The 20,544-nt window shown below is 53.8% G+C and overlaps 1 protein-coding gene across 6 annotated transcripts; it reads right to left on the bottom strand.

Moving 5' to 3' along the window:
• Positions 1–2,187: 2,187 nt before the first annotated feature.
• Positions 2,188–20,490, bottom strand: KIF23 (kinesin family member 23). Of its 6 annotated transcripts, none has more exons than XM_071568196.1 (24): positions 20,398–20,490; positions 18,931–18,994; positions 18,709–18,837; positions 18,094–18,199; positions 17,220–17,356; positions 16,431–16,540; positions 15,690–15,860; positions 13,264–13,305; positions 12,739–12,851; positions 12,016–12,137; positions 11,429–11,531; positions 11,038–11,117; positions 10,828–10,947; positions 10,076–10,235; positions 8,462–8,629; positions 8,070–8,227; positions 7,638–7,811; positions 6,670–6,849; positions 6,075–6,359; positions 5,496–5,726; positions 4,580–4,662; positions 4,222–4,303; positions 3,882–3,952; positions 2,188–2,899 (listed from the first exon to the last, which is right to left on the bottom strand). In XM_071568196.1, exons 1-24 carry the CDS (start codon positions 20,406–20,408, stop codon positions 2,884–2,886), a joined length of 2,916 nt encoding a protein of 971 aa, XP_071424297.1. In that variant the 5' UTR covers positions 20,409–20,490; the 3' UTR covers positions 2,188–2,883. The 6 variants fall into 6 exon arrangements, with proteins under 6 accessions (XP_071424297.1, XP_071424300.1, XP_071424298.1 ...); XM_071568199.1 differs by having other exon boundaries at positions 10,076–10,232; XM_071568197.1 differs by having other exon boundaries at positions 18,931–18,991.
• Between the last annotated feature and the right edge of the window lie 54 nt (positions 20,491–20,544).

The raw sequence follows: 20,544 nt of genomic DNA, 5'->3' as shown, positions 1-20,544 counted from the left end.
CTCATCCCAGAGCTCCCATGGAATGTCAGCAGAGACCAGGGAAGCAGCACATGGAAATACTCCAACAAATGGCAGCCCTTTAATGGGCACACTGGGCTTGGCTGGGCCTTGGAGGAATCTTGGCAGAGCAAACACTGCCAGGGCCACGTGGAGGGGGAATGGGGGAAGGTGGAAAGGTGTGAGGAACAGCTGCAGAGGGACAGGATGGAGCAGCACCAGCCATGGATCTCGTTAGGCCCCCACAGGAGGTAACGATGGCACTGAGTAATTAAAGGTCACAGAATCCTGGAATGGGTTGGGTTGGAAGTGACCTCAAAGTCCACCCAGTGCCACCCCCTGCCATGGGCAGGGACACCTCCCACCAGTCCAGGCTGCTCCAAGCCCTGTCCAATTACATCCTAAAGGTCTAACTAATTAAGAGAGGTGGGAGGTCAGTTGAGCCTCATCCAGAGAAGTTGTGGCTGCCCCATCCCTGGGAGTGTCCCAGACCAGGTTGGACAGGGCTTGGAGCACCCTGGGCTGGTGGGAGGTGTCCTTGCCCATGGCAGGGGGTGGCACTGGATGGGCTTTAAGGTCCTTCCCAACCCCACCCATTCCAGAATTCCATGCAGTGCCAGACTCCAGCCAAGCCATGATCCTGCTGCCACCCTCCTCCCAGGGCTGGCAGGGTGGATCCTCCTCTCCAAGGTCTGTTTGCACTTTGGATTAACCTTTAGGAGGGGACAAAGTGGCTGCAGGAGGTGTTTGCTTTGTTCTTAAACAGCTTTCGCCTTCAAAAGCAGAAATTTCAGAGCAAAGCCCTGGAAAACACCAAGTGTAAAAACAAAACATGGAGCTTGGAAAGGGGTGGGAAAGAAACAGTTTGGCCACACACCAGGGACATAAAAATGGGCATTTTGGGAGCAAATTCAGCACCTCTAGTTGGCTTTGAAACCATGTTCTGTAGGTGAAGCTTTGCTGTGCAAAGTTCTGGGCATCAGTTCCTTGTGTCTCTCCCAGGTTTCCCCTGGAACACTTCCAACTTACACTGGCAGAGTGACTGAATCCAAACCTAAGAGGTAATGCCTGCTCATCACTAATAGATAATTATTTCAGTTAATTGAAATGCCAGCAGTAAGAGCCTGTCTAAGTTCCTTTCACTATTTCCATGGGCTATCCCCATCCCTGTCCCTGCCCTCCCACAGGAAGGTGGGTGGCAGCAGAACTGCCCAGTTTGGGGTATCCCAAGGACAGGAGTTATTCCCAGGCCCAGGCACAGCCTGGATCCCTGCAGGCAGAGGGAGGAGCCCAGTGCAGCCACCGTGGTTATCCCACACCATCTAGTGGCACTCGGCAGAGCTGCTGCCCTCTGCTCCAGAGCCTGTGGAGCTCATGGAATCACTTCAGAGGCTGGAAAACCCCTCACCTGCTCCCCCTCTGCTCTGCCCTCCTGAGACCCCCCTGCAGAGCTGCCTCCAGGAGGATGTGGAGCTGCTGGAGCAGATCCAGAGCTGGCCCTGGAGCTGCTCCAGGGCTGGAGCCCCTTTGGAGCCAGGCTGGGAAAGCTGGGGGGGTCACCTGGAGAAGGATCCAGGGAGACCTGAGAGCCCCTTCCAGTGCCTGAAGGGGCTCCAGGAGAGATGGAGAGGGACTGGGGACAAGGCCTGGAGGGACAGGACACAGGGAATGGCTTCCCACTGCCAGAGGGCAGGGATAGATGGGATATTGGGAAGGAATTCCTGGCTGGGAGGGTGGGCAGGCCCTGGCACAGGTTGGGCAGAGCAGCTGTGGCTGCCCCATCCCTGGGAGTGTCCCAGGCCAGGCTGGACAGGGCTTGGAGCACCCTGGGCTGGTGGAAAGTATCCCTGCTCATGACGGGGATGGAATGGGATGAGCATTAAGGTCCCTTCCAACCCAAACCATTGTGGGATTTGATGACTGCAAAACTTAGTAGGAAAAGCTTTTCCTTATGCTGGAACCCCTTTAACAAACACCCCAAACAGGACCAACTGCCCCCAAAGCAGTTTGCAGACCTGAAGATGGAGGTGTCCAAACCGTATCTCAGTATCCAGGCAGATTCCATGATTTAAACATCAGGATCATCCCACAAAGTGCATCCCTTCCCAGTCTCTGCACAGGACACAGGAAGGTGCTGTGGTGCTCCCTCAGCACTCCCCTGAATAACAAGGACAGGGTTTGTAAGAGCCATGGAATAAAAGGATTTATTCAACATGTTTGCAGGGACACACACAGAGACTTCTCACCATCCACATCTGTGAGGAAATCACCCTTTCCCCCACATCTAGAGATGTAAAACATTTAATTATTGACTGGCACTACAAAACAAAGTGTGTCTGATGGCAAGTGCCCACTACTCACATCAGTGTTTTTGTTACTGTGAAGACTGAAATGTTTTAAGAGCTGATTTGCATATTAAATACTCAGGGGTCATCCTTCCAAGGAGAAATTCATATTGCCAAGCAGTTGTTGGTTATAAAACAGGAAATGGCCTAGAAACACCCTTAAAGTGCAGTACTGGAGCTCAATCAATAGCAGCCTTTGGGCCTCTTCCAACAGAGGCCCTGACGGGAGGGAGAGTGAGCAGGGATGGATTTTGGAAAAAGCTGGGAAAACCTGCAAGGCAGAAGCCTCGTGGCACTAATCTGTAAAGATACAGCTCCATTCATACCAGACAGAAGGTGTCTGAATTCAGAGGCAAAACCACCCTAATCTATGGGAAACAAACACATCCATCCACAGCTTCTTTGGGATCACAGGTGTCCCCCATGTAACCATTTCCTAGCACAGGCCACCCTAAAAACACCAGCCTGGAGTGAGGACAAAGCAGTTCTGGGACATGGAATCCATTGGAGTGGGAGAATCCAGGGGGATGCCAGCAGCAATTCATGGCTTTCTTCGCCTAAAACAGGGAGGGAAAGGACCACAAACAACTTTCAGAGTTCACCCACGGCAGCTTTAAGAGCAGCCAACCCCCAGTTCACCTGTTTGCTACACACCAAAGCCTCACATCCCTCCTGTGCCAAGAAATGCAACATTTAACCCAAGAAAACTTAAGAACTCCCCGTATTTTACTTCTCTTGTGAACACAAACCAAAGTCTTATTTCAATTATGAAATAAGTTACAATAACTCCAACTCAACACCCAGGCAAAGGGGAGGGGTTACTACACCGTTACAAGGCTGTAGTAAGGCTGCAGGCAGCAGGTCCTGCCAGGGCTCCTGGCCCTGAGCTGGGCAGGGGACTCGCACGGCACTGCCAGCACCACCTGCAAGAGGCCACAGCTCCCATCGACCCCTTCCTGCAGCTCCTGCCCCAACAAACTGCCCCACTCCTCACTCAGGGACTGCTGGGGCACAGGTGGGGCCCAGGGGGTGGCACCAGCCACAAGAACTCTGCCATTAGTTGGATTTTTTGCTGGCAATTTGGGAATCCTGTATTTATATCTGTGACTGTCAGTGATCCCACCTCATCCCAGAACAGTCCGAGTTCCCCAGGGCTGTTTCATTATCTAATAATTTGGAAAAGAGGGAAGTTTCCTCCAGCAGGATTAGAGCCCATCATGGCTCTTTAGTGGGTGCCTCAGCAATTACCAGCTGGAATTTTAGCTGTGGTCAGGAACACCACCAGGAATGGCCACCTCAGCTCCCTCCTCTCCAGGCCAAACTGAATTGGAACCTTGGTAAATTTATATTTCTCCAAGGCTAAAATGAGTATTTGTTACTACACCAGCCTCTGATAAAGGCTGAGGGACAGGAGAAGGAATATCTCACTGCCATCCCTAACCCTATTCCAGTCAGGAATCCAAGCCTAAAGTGGGAAGGGCACTGAGGTCAGCAGGGAAAGAGTTCTCAGGAAGGGAATGCAGCTCCCAGAGCACTTACTTGGGCTGAGCATGGTGCTGATATCCAGGTCCAAGGGTTGACCCTGCCCTCATCTCCACTGCCACGGAACACTGGAACACACACAGGGTCAGCCTCTGCTGCTCCCCACCAGCCCCAGCTCACATTACCCCAGATTCCCATCCACACTGGTGCCCAGAGAGGTTTTGGGCTTCCCATCCCTGTAATGGTCCAGGCAAGGCTGGAAGAGGGTTGGAGTAACCTGGGATGGTGGGAGGTGTCCCTGCCTATGGGGAACTGGATGAGCTTTAAGGTCCCTTCCAGCCCAGCCCATTCCAGATTCCAGGATCATGAGATGTTCCCCTTTCCCTCTGTAACTCACTCTGGTTTCCACATCAGTCCATTCCGAGTCTGCAGCATCCTCCAGTGGGTCAGGCTGGGAAGGGGACGAGCGTCGCTTCCTCCTGGGAGAGGCAAATGTGGGAAGAGCACAAACACCCTGTGACCCAGCAGATCCCCGTGCACAGAACCCATTTCACACTGTCTCAACAAAGCTTTGTCCCCAGCAGCAAACCAGCCCTAAAAGCACCTTCAGCAGCCAGAACCCTCTCCAGGTTTTGTTTGTATGATTTCAAGCTGGAGGCAACAACTTCCCGTGGGATCATTCAGACCAGAAGCTGTTCCAGCTGCACTCCTGGAATTCCACAAGCCCAAAACCCAAAAGGAAAGGCCCAGCTCACCCAGTGGGAGATTCCTGCTTCAGAGTCTCGATGTCTGTGAACTGCACAGCCTGGCCACCACCTCTGGTTTTGAACACATCCCCCTGGAACCCAGAGCAGGAACAAGGAACAGTCGGGTCAGCAGCACAAGATTCACTCAAAAGCTTCAAGTGCAAGGAAATGTGGGCACCAATACACCCTTCCCATGACTTGTCTTCTCTTGTTTTACTCAGCACCACAAGGAGTGGGGAGCCTGTTCCTTACTTTCAAGGAATCCCAGAATCCCTGAGGCTGGAAAAGCCCTGACAGCCCCTCGAGTCCACCCTGTGACCAGTGCCCACCTTGGCAAAGCCCTCCCAGCCCATGGAGCCCACCCTGTGCCCGATGCCCACCTTAGCAAAGCCCTCCCAGCCCCTGAAGCCCACCCTGTGCCCAATGCCCACCTTGGCAAAGCCCTGCCAGCACCTGGAGCCCACCCTGTGCCCGATGCCCACCTTGGCAAAGCCCTCCCAGCCCCTGGAGCCCACCCTGTGCTTGATGCCCACCTTGGCAAAGCCCTGCCAGCCCCTGGAGCCCACCCTGTGCCCGATGCCCACCCTGTCCCCCCAGCCCAGAGCACTCAGTGCCACAGCCAGTCCTGCCTTGGGCACCACCAGGGCTGGGCACTCCAAACCTCCCTGGGCAGCCCCTGCCAAGCCTGACCACCCTTTCCAGGGAGAAATCATTCCTGAATTTCTGATGGAAAATGGTGAGACAACCAAGGCTGTAATGGTTTATAAGAAGCAAGAATAAAGCTCAGGAAGAGGATTTTCAGACCCCTTGAATCCAAAAGAAAAGGAGTTTCACACCAAGTCTTACTGGGTTGAGTCAAACATTCCCTTTTCCAAGCCAGGAGAGGTTTTGGCCACATTCCTGAGGCAGGACCTGCTTTACTTACCTTGATGAGTTTGGTCTCTATCTCGCCGTCGGAGGCCAACTCCTGGTGTGTCAACATGTACTTGTCACACTTGGCCAGGGCCTTCTCGCTGGCGGCGGCCACGGTGATGGCGTGGGGCACGTGGGGCTGCATCACCGTCTCCGTGGGCACGTTGGACGGCGGCTTGTGGTCCACCCAGCGCTCCCCGGCCGAGCGCGAGCGCCGGTGCCGCAGCCGCACCGGGGGCGCGTTCTGGGCAGAGGGAGGGACAGTCAGCACCGGGGACAGTGGGGGGACCCGGGGGGCTGCTCTGAGGAACCTGGGGGGCTGCTGGAGGATGGATTGGAGGAGACACACAAGGGAAAACACAGGGACACTCAGAGCTCGAGGAAGAGTCTGGGCAGGTCAGACCCTCAGGATCCAGGAGGATCTGAACATCAAGAGGTCAGAGTGAGTAGCCAGGCTCAGCTTGGGAACAGCACTGCCCTGGGAGAGACAGTTAGGGCAAAGCTCTACTCTATGTTAGCTGTGCTCTAGGTGAGAGAACTTTAAGCCAGACTAACCAACACTACAGTGAGCTTTTGAAGGAGCAGCACTAACCCTGCAGCATTGATCCTCTTCTATTTCTAGCTCCTCTCTATGCCTGGGCACCTCAAGGACTCCAGTCCAGCACATCCCTCGCCTTCTGTGCGAGCTGTTACAGTCTCTACTTGGCTCTTTAGTCCTGGCATTAGAAGTGCTTTGCTTGTGTGAAGGAGTTTTCTGCTCCCACTCCAGGACACAGGAGGCCACAGAAATGCTGCTACAAGAGTTAGAACGCCTGGGCCCCTGCGGGGGGCTCGGGGGCTGCTGGCTGGGCCCCACCTGAGCAGAGTTACTACAGCTCTGCAGAGAAGGAAGGGGAGACAGGTTAGTGACCACACAGCAATCAAACAGTGCACACTGACAACGAGCACAGGGACAACTCAGCCAGGGAGGCTCAGGGACTGTGGCAGTGACAGCAAAGACTCAGGGTCTTTCCCAGTGTAGCGGCAGTAGAAGGTGGGAGCACAAAACAACACAAGAGGAGGTAAAGAATTCAAAGCCAGTTTAAGCTCATACAACTCTCTGCTTGGGAACTACTTTTTAACCTGCACTTCAGCTCATCTTTAAAATATGCTTTCCCCTACACCAGTTGGAGTTTGGAGGCACTTACAGGCACGGGGGGAGGAGACACCGATCTCTGCACGGGCCTGTCCCGGTCCCTCTCCCGCGAGGGCCTCTCTGGCTTCTCAGCCCTGGGCTCAGTGACAATGGCCTTCAGCTGCTTCAGCTTCTCATCCTTCACCCACAGCTTGTTCTGCATCTCCAGCTGCTTCGCTGCCACACGGCGCTCCTGGAGGGAAACAGAATCCCTGAGGTCAGAGGGCACCCTGTGGCCCATCCCCACCACTCCAGCTGCTTCCTGAACACCTCCAGGGATGGGCACTCCAAACCTCCCTGAGCAGCCCCTGCCAATCCCTGACAGCCCATTCCATGAAGGGATTCTTCCCAATATCCAACCTGAACCTCCCGAGGTGCAGTTTGAGGCTGTTCCCTCTCCTCCTGTCCCTTGTTCCCTGGGAGCAGAGCCCGACCCTTCCCAGCTCCCCCCTCCTGTCAGGGAGTTGGAGACAGCAAGAAGGTCCCCCCCTTAAAAGTTTCTCCAGGTTAAAACACAAGTAATTGTGCTGGAATTTTGCAGGGAATTCCCCATGGAATGAAAATCTTGCCCACTGAGCCAAGCTATTGGAAATTCTGCCATATCCAGCTATAAACAGAGTTCCCAGACTATAAGATAATACCACATTTAACACCATAATTATTTTCTCTCCTAAATTAGAGCAATTGGGAACATGTCCAACTAGAGTTCTATCGATGATCCTGAAGCAGCAAACAGTCCTGCAGTAGTAAAAGTTCAACTCCTCAGCTTTCCTTTCCATATTCCTTGTCCAGAGCAGAGCTGAGCAAGAACTTCCATGAGGATAATAAAGGGGAAATCCTGACACTGGGCCTCTACTGCCAGCAGACAGAACAAGAAAACCCCTGCCTGGGAGCAGCCCAAGCCCCAGAGAACAATCCTGGCTGTTGAGATGTGCACATACAACATGTATAGCAGGGAAGTGGGCAGAGCAGAGCACTTACACACTCCTTCTCCCACTTGAGGGAGGTCTCTGTCACCATTCCCTGCAGTCGGGCCTCCAACCTCCGCTTGTCCGACGCCTGACGCTGCAGCTTCTGGGTCTGGCTTTCCAGCTCCTGCTGAAGGTTCCTCTTGTCCTCCTCGTAAATTGTTGCAGTTTTCTCCAAAATCTCAATCTGCAGGAAGACAGGAAGGATTTGGATACACTTCTTAGTAACACAACCATCTAAACCCTGAATTGCCACTTACATTTGACTGGAAATATAATTTTAAATTCTAAATCGCCCGTCTACTAAAACAGCCAAAAGAGTGTTCAGGAAAGTTACCCACAACATTTTTATCTTCATTCCAATATCCAGCAACTTGTGATGCCACAAAACTTGCCAAGTGGTACATGGAAACTGTGGCTTGTGTCTGAAAATGGCCAAACTGACCTTGTATTCCAGAGTTTTAATCTTCTTCTCCAGGCGTTCCAGCTCCGTTTTCTGCCCTGCTATTGTTTTCTCCTTCTCAGACAGTTTTCCTTGGATATAGTGCTCCTTGGATAGAACACTGGAGTCAAATTCCTGCAGCATTGTTTTAAAGGCAAGCACTGTAAGAGAAGTGAGATATTTGACCTTCTCACCTGACTTCCACAATATCCAAAGCAGTTCTGCTTTTCTCCTACCAATTTCATGCCACCAGATATTTAATCAGCCCACAGAAGGTTTAAGTGATCCAAAAAGGTTTAAGTGATCAATCCAGACAAGATAATCACTTCTTGTTGCACAGGAGGGTTCCTTGAGGAGTAATAAGGGTCCAGAACTGGAGCTGGTCTGATTCTTACCATTCTTGGCAAACTCCTCTGCCAGCACCTGCCTCATTCTGTGGCGCTGCTCCAGGGCCTCGATGAGCCTGGGAAGGGTCTGGTCGTCGTGGATGTCCAGGAGCTCACAGGAGGGCAAGGGAGGGAAGCTCTGCAAAAGCATTTCTGCAGCAGATTGTTCTTCTGTGTCTGGGAGATGCAAAGCCAAGGCAGTCTGTCAGCAAGTCACAGGACAGAGTACTCACTCCACAGGATCAAGGAGCAGACAGAGCTGGGAGTAATTAATGAGAGCTCCAAGTCTTCAGAAGAGCTGACAGTGCTGAGCAAAGATTAAATGTGACAGTCTTGATTCATTGCTTTACAAAACCTCCAGGCAACTCTGGATTTCTAAAGGAGGCCCTAAACATGTAGAAACATCAAAGTCTCATGCTCAGCCCAATTTCCTTCCAGGAGCTGCAATAATGGGATTATGGATTCATCACCAGTAACAAAGGATGCCTTTAGACTCACACAGTTACTGTGTTTGCTGTGTTTGTACTACAAGCAGCCCCCACTGCACAGAGGGCTCACAACCAACAGGTCAGGGAAGCTCCTTTTGCATGTTAAAGGCTCAAATAGTCTGTTTTAAAATAGCCTTTAACTCCTAACAGAAAGTTCTGATGTAACCATAGAATCCCAGAATGGATTGGGTTGGAAGGGACCCACTGCCACCCCCACCATGGGCAGGGACACCTCCCACCAGCCCAGGCTGCTCCAAGCCCTGTCCAACCTGGCCTTGGACACTCGCAGGGATGGGGCAGCCACAGCTTCTCTGCCTAACCTGTGCCAGGGCCTGGCCACCCTCCCAGCCAGGAATTCCTTCCCAGTATTCCATCTAACCCTGCCCTCTGGCAGTGGAAAGCCATTCCCTGTGTCCTGCCCCTCCAGCTCTCCTGGAGCCCCTTTAGGCCCTGGAAGGAGCTCACAGCTCTGCCTGGAGCCCTTTTAGACCCTGGAAGGGGCTCACAGCTCTCCCTGGAGCCCCTTTAGGCCCTGGAAGGGGCTCACAGCTCTCCCTGGAGCCCCTTTAGGCCCTGGAAGGGGCTATCAGCTCTCCCTGGAGCCCCTTTAGGCCCTGGAAGGGGCTCTCAGCTTTCCTGGAGCCCCTTTAGGCCCTGGAAGGGGCTCTCAGCTTTCCTGGAGCCCCTTTAGGCCCTGGAAGGGGCTCTCAGCTTTCCTGGAGCCCCTTTAGGCCCTGGAAGGGGCTCAGCTCTCCTTGGAGCCCCTTTAGGCCCTGGAAGGGGCTCTCAGCTCTCCCTGGAGCCCCTTTAGGCCCTGGAAGGGGCTCTCAGCTTTCCTGGAGCCCCTTTGTGCCCTGGAAGGGGCTCTCAGCTCTCCCTGGAGCCCCTTTAGGCCCTGGAAGGGGCTCTCAGCTCTCTCTGGAGGCTCCCCTTCCCCAGGTGCCCCCCCAGCTGTGCCAGGTGACCCCCATTGCCCCCCCGGCTGTGCCAGGTGACCCCCATTGCCCCCCCGGCTGTGCCAGGTGACCCCCCGGCTGTGCCAGGTGCCCCCCCAGCTGTGCCAGGTGCCCCCCATTGCCCCCCCAGCTGTGCCAGGTGCCCCCAGTGCCCCCCCGCCTGCAGCCCCCGTACTCACCGCCCCCCACGGGGCCGCCCCTCAGCTCCAGCCGCCGCGCCAGCTCCTCACGGAACGCCTGGTTGCGCAGGCGCCGGCCCGGGGTGAGCCCGCACAGGGGCCTGTCCACCGGCCGGGCCACCTCCACCTCCTGCGTCATCTCCGCAAAGCGCATCACCTGCTGCAAGCACAGGGCACGGCACCCTCAGCCTCACGTCAGAGGGGTGGGGGGTCCATGAAATGGGAGAGAGACAGTACCCAGCCCTAATCTCCAGTAGTTCCCAGCTTGGGTTCTGATGTGGAGCATCCAGGAGCCTTCCCAGTGCCACCTCCCAGAGCCATGACACCTGGTACAGACAGCTCAAACTGCCACTGAGATCAGCTCAGTTGGTTAGAACTTGGTTGTAATAGTGCCAAGGTCGTGGGTTCAATCCCCTGTGTGGGCCACTGACTTAAGAGTTGAACTCAACGATCCTTGTGGGTCCCTTCCAACTCAGAATAGTCTGTGATTCCTGTAAAATGCTGTCATAGTAGGGATTAAATACCTAAATATGGCTCTTGGGAATTCTGTAAGTAAAACCTTTCCCACTTCACAGGCAAGTAGCAGTTGTAATTTTATGAGGAAAATAAAGATTTGGAGGGCACAGTTACCCTACAATATTACAACTGATTTCCTTAAATGCTCAAATAACAAAAATTACTATTCCTCTTATCTTTTCAAGCACATGAAGAAAAGGGCAGGAGGGACTGAAATAAGACATGCAGAGGGTTACCAGGCTCTCCTCATAGTCCTCAGCTGTGGGGTTGACACACACGATCATTCGCACTTTTCCTTCTCCATCAAAGTAGTTCTTGAAGAGGTGAGTCAGTTTGGAATCTCTGTATGGAACCATCTGAAAATGAAGCAGGGGAAGGATCCAATAAGTTTTCAGCCCTCCAGGTCTCCTTCAAGTTAAAGGATAATGAGATGAGGGGGCACACACCTTGTTTGTTCCATACAGCTGGTTCTCCCGCAGAACTTCGATGCATGTCCTCAGTGTCATTAGTGACTGATTGATATTACCTTAAAAAAAGCAAAGGCAAAGCAAGCCTTGGATCAAGTTCCCAAATTATTTAGCAGTTTATTGGAGAATAAATTGCCTGACTTCAGTTCTGTTTGTTACAGATAACTGCACTAATTAACTGAAGGAGCAGAATAAGTGCTACTAAAAACTTATGGTTTCCAAACTGGAGGATTTAAGGTCATGAAATCAGATAATTGATCATCATAACAGAGCACTTCAGATCTTCCCAGGGTGTCTTTACCAGGAGACAAGATTAATAGGGGCATAATTAGCACAGGTAATTACCAGGGTGCCTAAAGGTGGTTCCCACCTGCTTCTCGCAGCCTGTTCCCTTCTGCTTTTGTCCTGTTGGTTCTCTCACTTCCAGCCAGATCCACCAAGGACAGCTGGCTCAGAGTGATCTGTTCCTTCTCCTGGGACAGGAAACATGGATAAGCACCTCTATATTCCCTCTAAGGGGGTGGAGGGAACACCCTACCCCCAGAGCAGCACGGACACTTCACAGTAACACATGTTGAACCCCTAGATAAGGTCAGAGGACATTTCTGCAGCCCAAGGCCTGGGCACCACCAGCTCTCCTTGGGGAGTTGAGCAGATCCCTTGTGTCTTGGGCCACAAGATTAATACAAGAACTGCTCTCACTCAAATCCTCCAAATTCTAGATTCCTAACAAAGGGAAAGGTGAAACCCAAAGGAATCAGCAGCTCCACCCTCGGTGTGCAGGGCCAGGAGTTGGACTCGATGGTCTCTGTGAGTCCTTTCCAACTCAGCATATTCCCTGATTTTAATGCCTTATTTTCATTACAAAGAGGACTATGGGAATCTAAGCCACAGGAACTGTTTGCAAGGTTCAGTGCCTTTCTGAGGCCCCCCCTGGCCTGGCTGCTCAGGACTCACCTGCAGGACGTTGTCCCCATCAGCATCCAGAGGGGCCTGGGCCAGTTTGATGATGAAGACGCTGTGGGAGCGGCTGGACTCGCGGTTCAGCTGCGTGTTGGCAATGCGCCTCCTCTTCTGCCCTGCAGGCACACCCAGGCACAGAGCCCAAACCAATGCCCTTCAAAATCCTGAATTGTCTAAGGCTGCCACCTGGCAAAGCCAGCCCTGCTCTCAGCAGCAGAGTGGGAAGGATTGCACAACCAAGGCTGAAGGAATGGCCTTAGGGAAAGGAGGGGAGGGCGAGATGGGAGAAGGGAAGGAATTCTTCAATGTGAGGGTGGTGAGGCACCAGCTGCCCAGGGAGGTTGGGGATTCCTCATTCCTGGAAGTGCCCAAAGCCAGGTTGGATGGGATTTAAGTTTGGCCCAGTCCCTCCCAATCCCTCCCCAGTCCCCTCCCAGTCCCTCCCAAGCCCTCTCGGTCCTCCCAGTCCCTCCCAGTATCCCCCAATCCTCTCCCAGTCCCTCCCAATCCCTCTCGGTCCCTCCCAGTCCCTTCTATTCCCTCCCAATCCCTCCCAGTCCCCTCCCAGTCCCCCCCAAAGCCAGGTTGGATGGGATTCAACCTGGCCTTGTTGAAGGTGTCCCTGCCTCTGGCAGGGGGTGGGACTGGACAATGTTTAAGCTCCAACCCAAACCATTCCCGGATTCTGTGACCTGCACTGAATTCTGGAAGATTTACCTCTCCAAAACACTTCAAAAGCTTCCTCTGTGGATTTCACCTCCACTTCTGTGCACCCTGTGACATACATGTTGTGGTTCTGGTCCTCCCGAAGCATTTTGGACTGTGGAGGTCTTTGGGACAGGGGGAATCAATCAAACAAACAAACAAACAAACCAACAAACAAACCCATTAGAGTGGAGCTTTCTGCAAAACACTCAGATTCTGTTCAAGTGCAAAATTCACAGTGAATGTCAATTATCTGTAGAGAGGATGGAAGGGGAAACACAAGTACAGGGACACACACCCAGCCAAGATTAGTGACACTTCAGCTCCTGCTTTAATTGAGCAGCTACGTTTAATTGCAGTTTCTATTGCTTTGGTGGCAGCTATTGCTTTTCTACATGCACACAGAAGCAAGGGGGCTGTGACAGCACTCAGGATTTGCTAGGAAAGCAGGAAGAGACAGGGAATCAATCTAATTTCTGCTTCTACTGAGGGCAAATGGCACTTTTGAATAGTGGGAATAATATGCTGTGCACATACATAAAGTCTCCGTTTCGCACAGGGGTGTTGCAACTGTTCCACCTACCAAAAAAAGGGTTAAAGAGATTAAGTCACTCAGGTTTGTGTCCAAAATCTCTCCAAATATAACACACTGCAGCTTCCAGAGAGAAATAAGCCAAGGTTCTTCCTGGGCTGGTTTCTGGGCATAAGCACAATACTAAACTAATGTAGTTGTTTCAAAAGCCTTCAGACATTCAAACCCTTTTCAAATCAGTACCCTGGAGACAGCTCTGGATGTGTGAGAGACAGAGCCTGCTTTGCTCTGGTTAGTCTTTGTAAATCAGCCAACTCCTTAATTAACACATGTACTGATGGGCTACTTGAATGGTTTAGAATTCAAATAAATGTATTCACTGTCTAATTTGCAGACTTTTTTTCCTGCTGGTGTCAAGATTTACCAGTTTTAGAATCAGCCAAGTCTGCACACCTGTGCAGAAATATCCATCACAGCCTTTTGAGACAATTCACTGTTGGGTGTGTGGAATTACTGCAATCAGGTGGAATCATCTGCAAATCTGAATTAACTATGGGGCAACAAACCAGCATTTTTCACCCAATACACTGTTTCCAGGGAAAAAGGGTCAGGTATGGAAAGGCTTGCTCCAAGCTGCAGTCACCTGCTACAACAGTGCTCAGAACAGCAGGAATAGATTTAGGCTTTCAGTGGGATAAAATACACTGCCCACCAAATCAAATATTTGCTTATTATGTCCCATTCCAAAGAGGAAGGGAGCACCAAGGCTTTGCAGCAGCAGAACAAGCATCAGCACTTGGCACACTCCAATATTCCTGCCTGGACTCCTCTGCCATCACCTCTCCAATATTCCTGCCTGGACTCCTCTGCCATCACCTCTCCAATATTCCTGCCTGGACTCCTCTGCCATCACCATTCCAATATTCCTGCCTGGACTCCTCTGCCATCTCCTTTCCAAAATTCCTGCCTGGACTCCTCTGCCATCTCCTTTCCAAAATTCCTGTCTGGACTCCTCTGCCATCTCCTTTCCAAAATTCCTGTCTGGACTCCTCTGCCATCACCTCTCCTTCCTGCCTGGACTCCTCTGCCATCACCTTTCCAATATTCCTGTCTGGACTCCTCTGCCATCACCTTTCCAATATTCCTGCCTGGACTCCTCTGCCATCACCTTTCCAATATTCCTGCCTGGACTCCTCTGCCATCACCTTTCCAATATTCCTGCCTGGACTCCTCTGCCATCACCTTTCCAATATTCCTGTCTGGACTCCTCTGCCATCACCTTTCCAATATTCCTGTCTGGACTCCTCTGCCATCACCTTTCCAATATTCCTGTCTGGACTCCTCTGCCATCACCTTTCCAATATTCCTGCCTGGACTCCTCTGCCATCACCATTCCAATATTCCTGCCTGGACTCCTCTGCCATCACCATTCCAATATTCCTGCCTGGACTCCTCTGCCATCACCATTCCAATATTCCTGCCTGGACTCCTCTGCCATCACCATTCCAATATTCCTGTCTGGACTCTGCCATCACCTTTCCAATATTCCTGTCTGGATTCTGCCATCACCTTTCCAATATTCCTGCCTGGACTCCTCTGCCATCACCTTTCCAATATTCCTGCCTGGACTCCTCTGCCATCACCTTTCCAATATTCCTGCCTGGACTCCTCTGCCATCACCATTCCAATATTCCTGTGTGGACTCCTCTGCCATCACCATTCCAATATTCCTGCCTGGACTCCTCTGCCATCACCATTCCAATATTCCTGTCTGGATTCTGCCATCACCATTCCAATATTCCTGTCTGGACTCCTCTGCCATCTCCTTTCCAATATTCCTGCCTGGACTCCTCTGCCATCTCCTTTCCAATATTCCTGTCTGGACTCTGCCATCACCTCTCCAATATTCCTGCCTGGACTCCTCTGCCATCACCTCTCCAATATTCCTGCCTGGACTCCTCTGCCATCACCTTTCCAATATCCCTGTCTGGACTCCTCTGCCATCACCTTTCCAATATTCCTGCCTGGACTCCTCTGCCATCACCTTTCCAATATTCCTGCCTGGACTCCTCTGCCATCACCATTCCAATATTCCTGCCTGGACTCCTCTGCCATCTCCTTTCCAATATTCCTGCCTGGTCTCCTCTGCCATCACCTCTCCAATATTCCTGCCTGGACTCCTCTGCCATCACCTTTCCAATATTCCTGCCTGGACTCCTCTGCCATCTCCTTTCCAATATTCCTGCCTGGACTCCTCTGCCATCTCCTTTCCAATATTCCTGCCTGGACTCCTCTGCCATCTCCTTTCCCTGGGATGTTTTAAGGATTCTTGTGAACTGAGCCAGACTCACCAAGACTAAAGCCACAAAGAGCCCTTGGAGCTCCTGTCAAGGCCCAACTGCAGCAGGAATGCTGGGCCTGCCCAACTCACTTGGGTTTGATGGGCTCAAAGGGAGCCTCCTCCAGGAGGTCGTAGATGTAGTTGTTGTAGATCTCGATGTAGGACACAAAGACACTGTAGACATTGTCCTCATCCACCTCCTCCACCTTGCAGTGGTCCTGCACGTTGATCATGTCAGCGAACTCGGGATCGATGTGGCGCCTGTGGGGGACAGGGACAGACTGTGGGGCAGCCCCAGAGCCAGCCCAGGGCAGGAAGGTGCAGGGGAAATGCAGATCTGCAGCACTGCAGGCTGGAAATGCTCAATGTGCTGCAAAACATTGGGATTCCTGGGTGTCCTGGGAGGGGCCAGGAGTTGGACTGCAAAGATCCCTGAGGGTCCCCTCCAGCTCAGGATATTTTGTGATCCTGAGAAAATATCTCCAAGTTTGACTTCACAGTTTTCCTCACCAAAGCCACAGCACTTTATCATGAAAATAAACTTGATTGTCTAATTCTAAGGCTTCTAATCTAAATAATTATGTAACTGCTCAACCCCCATGAAATACACTTGCTCTGCATTAATACTTTATTAATTAACATGAATATCCCTGCCCATGTTGGAACAAGATGGTCTTTAAGGTCCCTCCCAACCCAAAACCACTCCAGGATTCTGATTTTTCTTTCCTTTCTTTAAGGGAAGGATAAAACCACCCAGGAAAGTCAAACCCACATGAACAGAACATCATTTAGAGTAAGTAATTCCCTCAGAGTGTCCCAACAGTCACTCACTTCCCAGCTGGAGTCTTTGGGACAGGCAGGGCATCCCTCCTCTGCCTCTCCAGCAGAGCATCCACCTCGCTCTGCACGTCCACGCCGTTCTTCTCATCCAGCTTGAACACCTGACAGAGGTTGGCACAGGGAAATGGCAAACACTGAGGTGGTGGCCAACAAAACTAACTGTTTGATCAAGCTGGCAATTAATTAATTTGAATTAATGCCATGCCCCTCACTAGTGCTTGATCTGCTGGTTAATGCCAAGTAAGTCTGACAGAAAACAGGTATTTCCAAAATAACAATGTTTCAGAAAAGTCCCCAAGGAAGAGACTTCCAGGATTATTTAAGTCTATTTAGATATTAAAAATTCAGAGCAGTTTGACCCTGAGAAAAGCCTCCTATCTCTATTATTTGCTCTGTGCTCTGGTCCAGCTGACCAGAGGTTGGACTCAGGATCTTGGAGGTCTTTTCCAGCCTCAGGGATTCTGGGATTTTAGACAAAGCTTCCTGTGGCTTTTACATCTTGTGGCTAAACCTCATTTCATAACTCAGAAAGCTTCCTCTTCTTTATTTTATTGTTTTTAAAGAGTTAATTAAAGAATGAGGAGCAGTTTAAAGACAGCCACACCATCAACCATGAGATGCCCATCCCAGCTGCCTCTTGGCCCTGCTCCTCCAACCTCAAGGGTTGGTTTGGGTTGGTTTCTCTGTCAAGCTCTGCAGTCACAGCACAATCTGTTTTGAACAGACCCCTCATCTGGGGCTTTGGGGCTGCCACAGTGAGGACTCTGTGAACCCACTCACAAATCTCTTGGCCTGGAAGGGCCCAATGCTGTTGAAGATCATGTCCAAGCACCGAGGGAGGAGCCCTCCATCCCCAGGAGAGCCCGTCATGGTGTGGGTCTTCCCACTGCCTGTCACTCCATAGGTGAAAAGGAGACCTGGAGGGATGGGAGAGGTGTGGAATCAAAGGAGTGTGGGAAAATAAATTGCTCTTTTTGAACAGTCAATGATTCCAACCCAGCAAAAGCGTTTGCAGCTCTAACTGATCATCCCAACAGCTGGAATTCCCAATTCTCTTCCCCTGAAGCCAAAAAGGGAATGTTGGTGAGGAGTGTGACACACACCAGGCACTGTGGTACCAGTGTGAGGGTGGGCAGGCCCTGGCACAGGTTGGGCAGAGAAGCTGTGGCTGCCCCAACCCTGGGAGTGTCCCAGGCCAGGCTGGACAGGGCTTGGAGCACCCTGGGACAGTGGGAGGTGTCCCTGCCCATGGCAGGGGGTGGCACTGGGTGGGCTTTGAGGCCCCTTCCCACCCAAACCATTCCAGAATTCTGTGCCCAAGCCAAGCCCAGGAGATCAAACCCCACAAACTGATTTCTGCAGTCAGTCCTTAGGTGGACAATCCATCCCTTTCTGCAGAACCAAAAAGCTTCTCCTGCTCATCTTGCACAAAAAGATCAGACCTTGACACAATTAACATGCAAACCACAACAAAAAGGAATAGCTTTAAGGTAAGAGCTCCCAAGGATGTTGTGTGAGGAGCTGAACCACAACTCCAAAGCAAAGGGGTACATTTGCACCTTGAGAAGATGAGAAACCTTGAGAGCCATGAAAGCACAGCCCCAGGACACAGCTGAGGGTGGGCAGGGCACAGGCCAGGCCAGGAGGGGCTCACCGTTCTTGCCCCGGATCAGATCTTCCACCAGGGGCTTGGCCACCACCTCAAAAAGCTCCTTCTGAACCACCAGGGTGCCAAACACTTCCTTAAAGGAATACTGAGTCTGCCAAGAGAGGAGACACCACCCTGAGCCTTCAGAGTCCATGGCCAGGAGTCCATTGCATCCAAACACCCACGGTTTAAACCTGAGAACACTCCCCACAGCTGAGCAGGACAGTTAAACCTGGCTTTTGTGTCTGAGCACAGGTTCAAACTGAGCAGGACAATTAAACTGAGCAGGACAATTAAACTCAGCTCTTGTGTCTGAGCACAGGTTCAAACTGAGCAGGACAGTTAAACTCAGTTTTTGTGTCTGAACACAGGCTCAAACTGAGCAGGACAGTTAAACTCAGCTTTGTGTCTGAGCACAGGTTGCTCCAGTGTAACTGTTTGAGAACAAACACGAAGAGCAGCAACAGCCTCCCATCCCAGAGTTTTAGCCCAGACATGACCAGGAGGAGCCCACTGACCAGAGAAGTCACAATTTCCAGCTCGAATTCCCCCTGAGCTCCCCCCATGGCCCCCCAGGCCCCGGAGCGAAGGCGCAGCGCGGCTGGGAGGGTCGGGCCGCACCTCTCGGTACTCTCCGTTGCGGAACACGCGGTACCCCTCGGGCGGGTGGATCTGCACCGTGGTCTCGTTGATCACCTCGATGCAGCACTCCTGGTCCGAGCGGCACAGCGGCCGCACCCGGCAGTACACCTGGGGCGGGCAGGGCAGGGCAGGGACGGTCGGGAGGGGCGGCGGGACCCGCCGAGCCCCCCGGGCCGCACACACAGAGCCCCCCACACTCACCCCCACTGGGTCCTTCAGCGTCGGGTTCGTGGCTTTCCTCGGCCGACGAGGGGTCTTGGTCCTACTGCGGGAAGGGGGAGAAGCGGGAGGGGCCGGGAACAGTGAGAGGGGCAGAGCCGGGAGGGCAGAGCGGGGGAAACGGGGGAAAGGGGGCAGAGAACCGGGGCAGGGGTGGGAGACACCCGGGAGGGGGGCGAGGGGAGAGAGGGGGATCCCCAGGGAGTTCGGGGGCGGATTCCCAGGGGAGGGGAGGGTGATCCCGAGGGGAATGGGGGGCGATCCCCAGGGAGGGGGAGAAGCCTGAGGGGAGGGGGGGGAATCCCGAGGGGAGGGGGAGAAGCCTGAGGGAAGGGGGGGATCCCGAGGGGAGGGGGGATCCCGAGGAAAGGGGGGGATCCCGAGGGGAGGGGGGATCCCGAGGAAAGGGGGGGATCCCGAGGGGAGGGGGGGATCCCGAGGGGAGGGGGGGATCCCGAGGGGAGGGGGGGATCCCGAGGGGAGGGGGGGATCCCGAGGGGAGGGGGAGAAGCCCGAGGGGAGGGGGAGAAGCCCGAGGGAAGGGGGAGAAGCCCGAGGGAAGGGGGAGAAGCCCGAGGGAAGGGGGAGAAGCCCGAGGGAAGGGGGAGAAGCCCGAGGGAAGGGGGGGATCCCGAGGGAAGGGGGGGATCCCGAGGGAAGGGGGGTATCCCGAGGGAAGGGGGGAGAAGCCTGAGGGGAGGGGGGGATCCCGAGGGGAGGGGGGGATCCCCAGGGAGGGGGAGAAGCCTGAGGGAAGGGGGGGGATCCCAAGGGGAGGGGGAGAAGCCCGAGGGAAGGGGGGGATCCCGAGGGAAGGGGGAGAAGCCCGAGGGGAGGAGAAGCCTGAGGGGAGGGGGGGATCCCGAGGGAAGGGGGGGGATCCCGAGGGAAGGGGGGGGATCCCGAGGGAAGGGGGGGGATCCCGAGGGAAGGGGGGGGATCCCGAGGGAAGGGGGAGAAGCCCGAGGGGAGGGGGAGAAGCCCGAGGGAAGGGGGGCGATCCCGAGGGAAGGGGGGGATCCCGAGGGAAGGGGGGCGATCCCGAGGGAAGGGGGGCGATCCCGAGGGAAGGGGGGGGATCCCGAGGGAAGGGGGGGGATCCCGAGGGAAGGGGGGCGATCCCGAGGGAAGGGGGGCGATCCCGAGGGAAGGGGGAGAAGCCCGAGGGGAGGAGGAGAAGCCTGAGGGAAGGGGGGGATCCCGAGGGAAGGGGGGCGATCCCGAGGGGAGGGGGAGAAGCCTGAGGGAAGGGGGGGATCCCGAGGGGAAGGGGGCGATCCCGAGGGGAGGGGGAGAAGCCTGAGGGAAGGGGGGGGATCCCGAGGGGAGGCCCCGCCGCGCCGACCGCGCCGGTCCCACCCCGGCAGGAACCCCACCCCACCCCATCCCATCCCATCCCATCCCACCCCACCCCGCCCCACGCCGGGCAGGGGCCGTGGAGCGCCTTACGCCGCCTTCATGTTGCGGGGGCTCCGCGGAGGTCGCGACAGGCCCGGGGGTCGCGATCGGGGCCGCGCCGGGTCCGAGCCGCGGCCGCGCGCCCGCCGCCGTTCAAATCTGACCAATCGGCGCCCACGGCCGCGCCGACGTCATCGC

This window comes from Pithys albifrons, chromosome 13, assembly GCF_047495875.1.
Source record: "Pithys albifrons albifrons isolate INPA30051 chromosome 13, PitAlb_v1, whole genome shotgun sequence".
In the NCBI taxonomy this organism is placed as follows: domain Eukaryota; kingdom Metazoa; phylum Chordata; class Aves; order Passeriformes; family Thamnophilidae; genus Pithys; species Pithys albifrons.
Note: the sequence above shows the minus strand (reverse complement) of the source record. Positions and strands in the feature narration are given on the sequence as shown.

What these genes read in the sequence shown, in the direction of transcription:
- KIF23 (XM_071568196.1), bottom strand. An exon ending in TTTTGAAGTGTTTTGGAGAG is followed by an intron (nt 12,138 to 12,738) that starts GTAAATCTTCCA and finishes GTGTGCCTGCAG; the next exon opens with GGCAGAAGAGGAGGCGCATT. An exon ending in AGAGGAGTTTGCCAAGAATG is followed by an intron (nt 8,228 to 8,461) that starts GTAAGAATCAGA and finishes CTTCTCTTACAG; the next exon opens with TGCTTGCCTTTAAAACAATG.